At 39.3% G+C, this 10,000-nt stretch overlaps 1 protein-coding gene across 4 annotated transcripts in view; it reads right to left on the bottom strand.

Moving 5' to 3' along the window:
• LOC137997870 (caspase-1-like) overlaps positions 1-10,000 on the bottom strand; it is a 37,827-nt gene that overhangs the window by 12,759 nt on the left and 15,068 nt on the right. For 2 of the 4 annotated variants that reach the window (XM_068844184.1, XM_068844186.1), the window contains exon 5: positions 8,443-8,467. The exons of 1 other annotated variant lie outside the window; for it this stretch is intronic. In XM_068844184.1, coding sequence (XP_068700285.1) covers positions 8,453-8,467 — 15 coding nt within the window. In that variant the 3' untranslated portion in view covers positions 8,443-8,452. Of the gene's footprint in view, positions 1-4,086; positions 6,116-8,442; positions 8,468-10,000 lie in introns of those variants that run through there. One more of the 4 variants, XM_068844185.1, reaches the window with a different exon arrangement.

The raw sequence follows: 10,000 nt of genomic DNA, 5'->3' as shown, positions 1-10,000 counted from the left end.
TGAGGGTCACTCGCCCGAATGATTGGAGATTTATTGAACACAATAATATAAACGAAAAGGGGTTAAACCGTGGAGGTCTACACCTGAATTTTGCAGGTAACAAGCGTATTTTTAAGAATTTTTATCATGGTCTAGCTCATTGAACTTTTACTATGCCTTCCATTAATGCCGTGCCGTTGGAAGGCAACAGTCAGGAGTCATCGAGAAGTCCGACTCAAAATCCTATTGATCGTTCTCGAGTATTGCCCTCCAAACGCGGTTTTAAGCTGGCCTCGCTGAATATAAATAAATTGACCACTCATCTTGATGAACTCAAGATCTTTCTCGTAAGTAACGATATAGATGTTCTCGCAATTAACGAGACTAAACTAAATGAATACATCACCGATAATGAGGTCAGTATCTCTGGTTATGATATAGTTAGACGTGATAGAACTACATATGGAGGTGGGGGCGTTTGCTTTTATGTAAAAAAGTCAATTAACTTTTCGGTGCGCAACGATCTTTGCATGGACAGTCTTGAGAACCTTTGTATTGAAATACGCAGACCTCGCTCTAAATCATTTATTGTTGCTACGTGGTATAGACCACCTAATTCGCTTGTTGGTATATTTTCACCTTTTGAAGAGTTGATTGGGAAATTGGATTCCCTTAATACTGAATTCTACCTTTTAGGGGATCTAAATTGCAATATGGCCGCATCCCAGTTTGACAGCGATACACGCAAATTATTAACTATCACGGATGTTTATGGTCTTCAACAACTCATAACAGAACCAACAAGAATAACCGAAACTTCTGCAACATTGATTGATTTAATTTTTACTAACTGTCCTGACAAGGTGTTATGCTCAGGTGTGCGTCATATTGGCATTAGCGATCACAGCATGGTCTATGTCTATCGAAAATTAGCCATTAATGGACAGAGTAAGGGTCACACTAATATAACCTATAGGAATTTTCGAAGTTTTGACCGTGATAAATTTCGTAGCGATGTTGCATCTCAAGATTGGGATCACATAAACAATTCTTCCAATCCAAATGATGTGTGGAATGAATGGAAGGAATCCTTTTTGGCTATTGTTAACAAGCACGCTCCATTGAGAACCACTCGTGTTCGCGCGCGGGGTTCCCCATGGATTACTTCTGAGCTTAAAAAACAGATGCACGATCGAGATATTTTGAAACTCAGAGCAATTAGATCAAAAAATCCTAATGATTGGGTTCACTTTAAAAGACAGCGGAACAAAGTCAATAGTGCGACTAGGCTAGCGAAGCAAGTTTATTATCAAAATATGCTAAACGAGCATAAGGGTGATTCCCGCAAAACCTGGCAGATCATCAATGAGCTGTCTTCCCGAAATTTCGTGAAAACGTCTGTGAAACAACTGAATGTAAATGAGCAATCAGTAACAGCTCCAGCAGAAATAGCGCACGAATTTAATCGTTATTTTGCTACCATTGGCCCGAAACTTGCTAGTGATATTCCTTCTTCAGATGGCAACAGCTATCTGAATTATCTCACTAGCACGGATAAGTAGTTTCAGTTCCGCCCAACCTCCACAAATGAAGTATTTTCACTGCTGAATAAACTGAAAAAATCAAAGGCAGTCGGCCTTGACAAAATTTCTTCTCGACTTATTCGTGAATGCGCGGATCTTATTTGCAAACCGCTGTGCTATATTTTCAATCAGTCATTAAATGTAGGTGTGTTCCCAGACGACTGGAAGTGTGCACGGGTCACTCCACTATTCAAACAAGGGGAACGTGATGACCTAAACAATTACCGCCCAATTTCCGTTATCCCGGTTATAGCCAAAGTGTTCGAAAGAATAGTTTATAACCAATTATATGCGTACCTAACAAAGCATAACGTAATATGTAAATGCCAATCTGGTTTTCGCTCTATTCATTCCACCGTTACGGCTTTACTTGGGGCTACGGATACTTGGGCTTACAACATTGACCGAGGAAAAATAAACGCTGTTGTTTTCCTAGACCTAAAAAAAGCTTTTGATACGGTTAATCACGAGATCCTTTTATCTAAATTAAATAATTACGGCATACATGGCATTTCTTACAACTGGTTTAAGTCCTATTTGGACAACCGCACTCAAAAGTGTTCCATTAATGGATCACTTTCTAAAACTTGCTCACTAAGTTGCGGCGTCCCTCAGGGGACTATTTTGGGTCCATTGTTGTTTTTGCTATATATCAATGATCTGCCAAACTGTCTAACGAATTGTATGCCATGGATGTACGCAGATGACACCCACCTAACATATGCGGGTGACAATACAGGCGACATAGAATCAAGACTTAACCATGATCTAGAAAATGTTAAAAAGTGGTTGATAGCAAACAAACTTACCCTGAACATGACAAAAACCGAATTTATGCTGATTGGATCAAGGCAGAGGTTGTATGCTCTCACAAATCCTCCAATTCCCGAGATTAATGGTGCTCCTATCACTCAAGTTTCTGTTGCTAAATCCCTGGGCGTGCTTATTGATAATAATCTTAACTGGAGTAGCCATGTCGATAAACTGACAAAGAAAGTAGCTTCTGGAATTGGAGCCCTCAAACGTATAAGGCATCTCGTTCCTCAGACGACATTGCGCTCTATTTATCACGCTTTACTTCAACCGCACTTTGACTACTGCAATGTCGTCTGGGGAAACTGTGGTATCACGTTACATGACAAATTACAAAAACTGCAAAATAGAGCAGCCAGAGTTTTGACCTTCTCTAATTTTGATGCAAATGCTAGCGAGCTATTCAAAATTTTAGGCTGGAAAAATCTAGTTAGCCAGCAACAAATTGCGCTGGCCACAATGGTCTATAAGTGTCTTCAGGGGCTAGCACCGGAATATCTATGTTCTAAATTTACAAACCGCGAATCTGTTTATAGTTTAAGAGACTCTGAAAGAAAGCTTAATGTTCCGTTTCCGCGGACAAATTATTATAGAAACAGCTTCAGCTATAGAGGTGCTACTGTCTGGAATAGCTTACCCCTCAAAGCGAGACAAGCAGAGTCTCTTGGGCTTTTCAAAAATCTGATTAAAGACATATTTTAGTATAAAGCACGGCATTCATGGAAAGCAGCTTTAGAATTAATATAGTATTATAGTAATTGTATTTTATTGTAATCATTTTAAAATTTTACCTTTTGTAATTTAGATTTTAGCATTGTTTGTAATCTTAGCTGATGATTTTACCGTGCATAAATAATAAAATATCATATCATATCATATCAATGGCGTGTGCTCTCAAAATTAAGTGTCCAACCCTGAAATTGCGAAAACTTTTCCCCAGGAATTCGAAAATAATTTACCGTTTTGTCCAGTTCCCTGTTAAAATGTGACAAGAGCACTTTGAACTGACTTGGAGAGGGCCATCTTGGATATGACGTGTTATGACGTAGCAATAGTCAACAAACTTGTTCGACCTTACCAAGTTCTTCGACCCCGATCACTTTCTCAATGTTGTATAACCCTTCTGCTTCGAGAAATTCAAATGCAAGATGAACTATGGTAAACGGTCTTGTGGTTCAATAGTTAGTAGGCCATGTAGGCCATAAGTGCTACAGAAACTCAAGTCAATTAATACTTCTAGTCAATCGAACTAGGCGGCAAAAGTCAGCCTAAGCAAATGAAAACAAGACAAAAACCTTGAACATGCGACAAAGAAGTATTCGACAAGCGTACCTTTTTCACGTTCTTCCTTCAGCGACAGCCTTCTTAGATACTTCAGCAAGCGTATTTGTTTGCTTTCACATGGGGAAGCGTTTAATTTAGAATAAGTCGACGAGATTTTCAGATCATTGTTGCTCAATACACGTTGCAAGGCTCTTTCACATCAACAATTACCGTTGTTGGGGTGTACTCTTTCGAGGGGGTTGAAACTAGACAAATCTAGACTTGAGAACACGTACAAAAAAAAAAAGAAAACCGAAGCTTACACCGGAAAATTAAATTTTAAAGAAAAGTCGGCCGGCGAAAATAAAACGTGGATGGATCCTTCACACGTGAAAACCTGACTGCTATATTGTCTGTTCGGGTCTGTTCGGGTCTTCTACCAAGGAAGACTTCAAGCGGGATCTTCAGGTATATGAATATTGGTCTTGTTGACATTCGCTTCACACGGAAATCTCAGTCAACTAGTCCAAAATATCATTTTATTGGAGCGAGAAAACTGAATCAAGCCATATAAAGATGACTTTCACTGTTTAATGGGCTAACAAACGTAACTTGAAATGTGGTTAAATTTTGTTCGCAGTATAGAAACTACTGAAACGATTTACTCTTACCATTTTTGCCGACGAGGCGGCCGACCCTCTGGGGTCGAGTTGGCAAATCATAGAGCCGTACGTGAGTACAGAAGAAAAATCTCATCTCAGCGTAAGGGACCCTTTTTTGACCATATTTGGGTAGTGACGTCACGTTTTTGCACGTGGCGCTTCCACCGTGTGGTTTGTGTGCTGTTTCAGCGGACGATTCAGCTAGTGAGATTGGAGGCGCTTGTAGTTGCCTTACGTGTTTGTAAATTGAATTGTAAGCAGCGGCTGATCAAGGAATAGGGTTATACCTACAAATTTCGGACAGAACGAGCGTGTTCGCTTGTCGATTTCGAACCAGCGTGTTCGCTTGCGAACCAGCGTGTTCAATTGTCAATTTCGAACCAGCGTGTTCGCTTGTCAATTTTAAACCACTGCTTTCTTTCGTCGATTGCCACGGTTTTAAAGACTTCAGATCAAAGAATTGAACAAATTACTATAACACATCTTATAGCACAAAGAATTGTCCTTGAACTCCAGCGTTGCGTAATTAGAACCACTCACAACTTGGACAAAGCGGGGGTAGACAATATTGCTTGATTATTGCGTTCAATACATTTATTATCTGGTTAATCGCCGTTACAAGCCGACAACTAAATGTTGGGTTCTTTAGCTTAGCAGACATTGCTTTTCAGGGTTCATTCAATGTGAAATACAGTGCTGTTATTATTATTATTGTTATTATAACCTTCATCACCACGTGCGTGAAAGTTCGAGTTGCGCCGATGAAACACATTCCCTACACGGGGCTGCCGAAAGTTTTTACGCCATCAGTGTAATAGTTGAGCTTGTGTTTATACTGATAGTTAACTTTCAGCATACCATTTAAGTTGTCATGGTTTATGTTCACCGCAGAATGCTTTTTCTGTCACTTATTCTTTATGGCAGCAGTTGCTCGATAATCAAACCTTCATTTTCTTGTTTTAGAGTAAATTCTAAACCAGAGACAGTGTATACCACTACAAAAGCAATCCACCTTTCTCTGGACAAAGAGTATAACGTTTTTACGTTAAAATTTGGACTCAGACAGAGCACTCTCAAAGTGTGTAAATAAAGTGTAATCGATGTAAGATCCAAGGGTTCAGTCAAAAACCTTCATACGTTTTTGTATTTATCTTTTTTTGATTGAATCAAAAAATGAAACGAAAATTCATGTGCACATTTATTCTCGGTTTTCACATGACGTCACGACCGCCATGTTGGTGCCCTAAACAAAGAAAAGGCGGCCATGTTGGTGCCCCGACCAAATCCTCCGGGAATTTAACTCTATTATTATGCAAACGCTTCCTTTTGTTTTCGTTGAAAAACATGGCTGTTGATCACGTGAGTGAAAACCAGCAATTCAAACAATACTCAAACAACCAGTAAACCTAAGGTAACACTTCAACATCACAAGATATTGCTTCGAACTTAAGTAATACTCCCTTAACATTTACACACTTTGAAATTATGGAATTCCTCAAATTATGCCTTTAAGACCAAGACTCTTATCAGAGTTACTTCACACTCTTCCTTTCCTACTTTCATTTATAGTAAAATAATTTTACCTCTGTGTCAAACTTTCACACATTCCAGAGACATAAAACAATTTTGCCTCGTTGGCACTTGCCGCAAGGCACAACTAGTATGGAAGTATATAAATCGATCATTTCTTTTGAAGTTATAACAGGGATCTCGTAGAAAGCCACGGTAGACAGATTAAACTTGATTTCCAGGCATTTACTTCACAGCAATGAGCGCGGGATAGCACTGCAAGCTCTCTTTCGCTTGGTAAAACTCCTGCAAATAACTCACATATAAAACCCTGTTTAACGACCACGAGGTAAATCTGTTTATAGGTGGAGCCAATCTCGTACCCAGAGTCCTCGGGCTTTTTGGCCAGCGGGTGAGCGCCCGGAGAGATTCCGGGATAATCGACTCCATTTTCCCAGAAAACGTGGGTTCCGGTCTTAGTACGTATGCTTGAGTTTAACCGGAAACAGAAAAGAGAAAACCGTAAACAGTAGAAATGGCGGGTTGAAAGTGTTCGAGAAACAAGAAATTTAGCCTTACACACAAAGAAACTGGAGAAATGATCACTAGCTTGGTGTAAGAGCAAGTGAAGATGAAACCTCTGACGCTTTCGGTAAGTGTATTTTTAGTGTTTCAGCGTACATTCCATCATTCAAAATGCCATCGTGCAAGCAACACGATCGACAATTTTTTGTGGAAACGACACAAATGTCCTCTTCTTCTACAATTTGATGTTTCCGTAATTCTGAATGGCTTCGACAAGACCTTATTCCACGGATTTCTCCTCAAAGAAACTGATGTAATGTTTTCCCAAGGTACTTTTGCAATCGCAACAGTAATCACGTTTTAGCAGCGTGGGAAAATTCCCGTGCGGTATATGACGTAATTTAAACCTCGTCGTTTTATTATTTTTGTGATTTATATATTTCTGAGGCAGAAAAAACCAAACAGCACTGAAACTAGTTTTAGATTTTGAATCTCCCTCCAAATTCTGGGGCTTCCGAATTACCTTACCGACTTCCTGTCGGACTGCCATTGTTACGCAAGCGGCCAATCAAAAATATAGTTCAAGTCGATTATCCCAGAGTCTCTCCGGGCGCTCACCCGTTGGCCCAGAAGCCCGAGGACTCTGGGTACGAGATTGAGGTGGAGCCAATATCAATACAGTTTAGCCTCTGGATTAAGATTCAAGTCTACAAAGCATTGCTCTCCTCGCCTGTGTTTTCTGTTTAGAGGTGGAGCCAATATCAATAGAATTTAGCCTCTGGATTAAGATTCAAGTTTACAAAGCATTGCTCTCCTCGCCTGTGTTTTCTTCTTTACATCAAGTACATTTAGTCATCCGGAGAAATCCTGACTATTGCTACGTCATAGCCTTGTTTGCATACACAAAAACAAATTTGCCTATTTTTGATGCGTTATTGTTGGCTATTTTAACACATTTAGTCCAAATGAGTGGTCAAGTATGACAATTAACACAGGTAAAGAACTTTCGATTCAGAGAAACTTTTTCTAGACCGTACTTGCCCAAAACTGTTCACAATATATTTGGTCCCACTTGGTGATATCGCTCGTAGTCATGGTGTCACGTTGCATGCTTTAATATGCAGACGACTGCCAAATTTACATCGCGTTTTCGAGGGAAAATGTTTCTATGACGAAGTACAAGATGGAAACTCTTCTTTCTGAGATCAAACAATGGATGTCAACCAACATGTTGAAGTTAAACAATAGTAAAACTGAAATAATGACAGTAGGTGGACCTCGACGTAATTTTATGGAACTAAAATCATTCACTGTTGGTAACGAAGAAGTTGATGTCACCAAGTGTGTTCGCCTTTTGGGTGACTTTGACAGTGACTTTACCTTAAAGGGGCTAGGTCACGCAATTTTAGGCAATTTCAGCACTGATCGAATGGTCATAGAATTAACTAAAATATCAAAATAACTGTTCAAAACTATAGAAGAACTCTAACAAAACACAGGGAAGCCAAGAAGGGACATGGATGGACAAAACTGGAGAGGATTGAAATGGATTGAATTTGGGTAAATTTGAAAAACGTCGGCCCACCTTTTTTCAAACTTATATCATTCTATATCAAAATGTCATTTACAAAGCTGGAAAATCATTCTCAGTTGTTATGTAGCCGTGATTTTGCAAATGAAAGACTCTTGCTCTGCCAATTTCACGTTTAGATTAATTAAACAAAATTACCTAAAATAGCGTGACCTAGCCCCTTTAAAACAACATGTACGAAATACCGCAAAGAAATGCTTCTAAACGCTGAAAAATATGTTCAAGATCAGACGTTGTATTAACGAGACTGCAGCTACGGCAATGGTTCATACAATGATTATATCTAAACTTGATTTACATGTATATTGCAATGCAATTCTCTATGGTCTGCTAGAGTCAACGCTAAAGCACTTCACCAGGGTGTTTAGAATTTCTCTGCACATTTCATCTTCATGGTTAATATGAACACATAACTCCAGTTCTTAAACAATTTCACTGGCTGCCTATACGTCAACGTATTCACTACAAAGTTCTAATATTGACTTTTAAGTCGTTAAACGTTCTGGCACCAACTTACCTTGAGGAGCTTATGAAGAGGAGACCTATGAAAAAAACAAGGGCTGATGGCAACAATGACTTGGTGATCCCCGCCATCAAGCATAAGTCCTTTGGAGGAAGATCAGTGAGCTATGGGGAACCTAAACTATGGAATACGTTGCCTATCTTATATTCGGCTAGCCAAAACCTGCCAAAACCACCCAAAACCACCTACAACCACCAACAAAACTACCCCAAAAAACACCCCAAACCATCCAAAAATACCCAATACGACCGGTTTGTGTGATGTTGCGTGACTATCACGTTGACAATCATGCGTGGAATTTTCTCATCCTTATCGTGCTTATTTGGCAATAAAGAACTTCGAATTAAAACTCTCACGAAAAGCCAAAGCGTACTCTCGAGCTGAAAACAAGCCAGCAGATATATTTTTAAAACTCAAACTGATGTCAAGTGAAAAAACTAAGAGTAAATTTTCGAGTGGTGGTTCCGGACTCAGGATTTTCATGTCAGATTTTATTGAAAACGTGTCTTCAGAAACAAGATATCGCTAATTGAAGAGCTGCAAAATCAAAGAGTGGTGGATATCTAAAGCCCTCGTACAAACAATGCACTCGATATTTTTTTTGCCGGGTTCTTTTTACACATCTCATATCAAGACACTCTTACCTGGTCTATAGTGTTGGAGGACTGGCAAAATGTGGCAACTAAAACTTTTGGATTGTTTGCTTGCTGTACCGGAGCCCATCTAAACAGTTCACGATTTAAGAAACTCATACGCAGGAAAATCAGTCAAACAGAACATGCTGCAAACATGACAGGATGTTGTTGAAGACTAAAAGGCTGTCCTTTTGCTTGGGTGGAATTACAACAACATCCTGTTGTCAGTTTATATGATAAGCCTCTGTGCGTTTGTCTCTTTCGAAAAAAGAGATTAGTTATTCCAAAATTACCTCACAGTTTCAGTGCATGTTCAAGACTGCATCAGTAATAATATATCTGGCGAAATCGGTAAACTAGAAATCACTTCATGTCCACCAAGGAAGATACACACGTGCTGTATACTGTCACACAATATTTGTCATACAACGTCAAGCGCTATATTGTCACGTAAGATCACGCAAACGGTATAAAAACGTTTTTTTCAGGTCGCATTGAATCGCATTGGTATTTTGTTGGTGGTTTTGGGTGGTTTTGGCTAGTTTTGTTGGTGGTTTTGGGTGGTTCCATGTTTTAGTAGCTACGGCTTAGCAACGCATAAACAGCAGAAACCTTTCCAAAATAGCAACACCAAACAACAATCGGCAGGTACAAAACGCAGGTCACAGGGCACAGGTCAATGTTTTATCTATACAGAAAGTATCCTAAACATTCATAAAAGCTAACCTTAGGCCTAAAAACGTTTCTTTAAGCCTAATTGAGGCCTAAAATTAGCTTTTATGAATGTTTAGGATACTTTTCTTTAGGCCTAATTAGGCCTAAGGTTAGCTTTTATGAATGTTTAGGATACTTTCTGTATAGGTTAAATAATGACCTGTGGCCTGCGTTTTGTACCTGCCGAACAACAATGGCTTCAA

The sequence above is a fragment of the Montipora foliosa genome, chromosome 3 (assembly GCF_036669935.1).
Source record: "Montipora foliosa isolate CH-2021 chromosome 3, ASM3666993v2, whole genome shotgun sequence".
Classification (NCBI taxonomy): Eukaryota; Metazoa; Cnidaria; class Anthozoa; order Scleractinia; family Acroporidae; genus Montipora; species Montipora foliosa.
The sequence above is the reverse complement of the archived record's forward strand: the minus strand, read 5'-3'. Positions and strand labels throughout refer to the sequence as shown.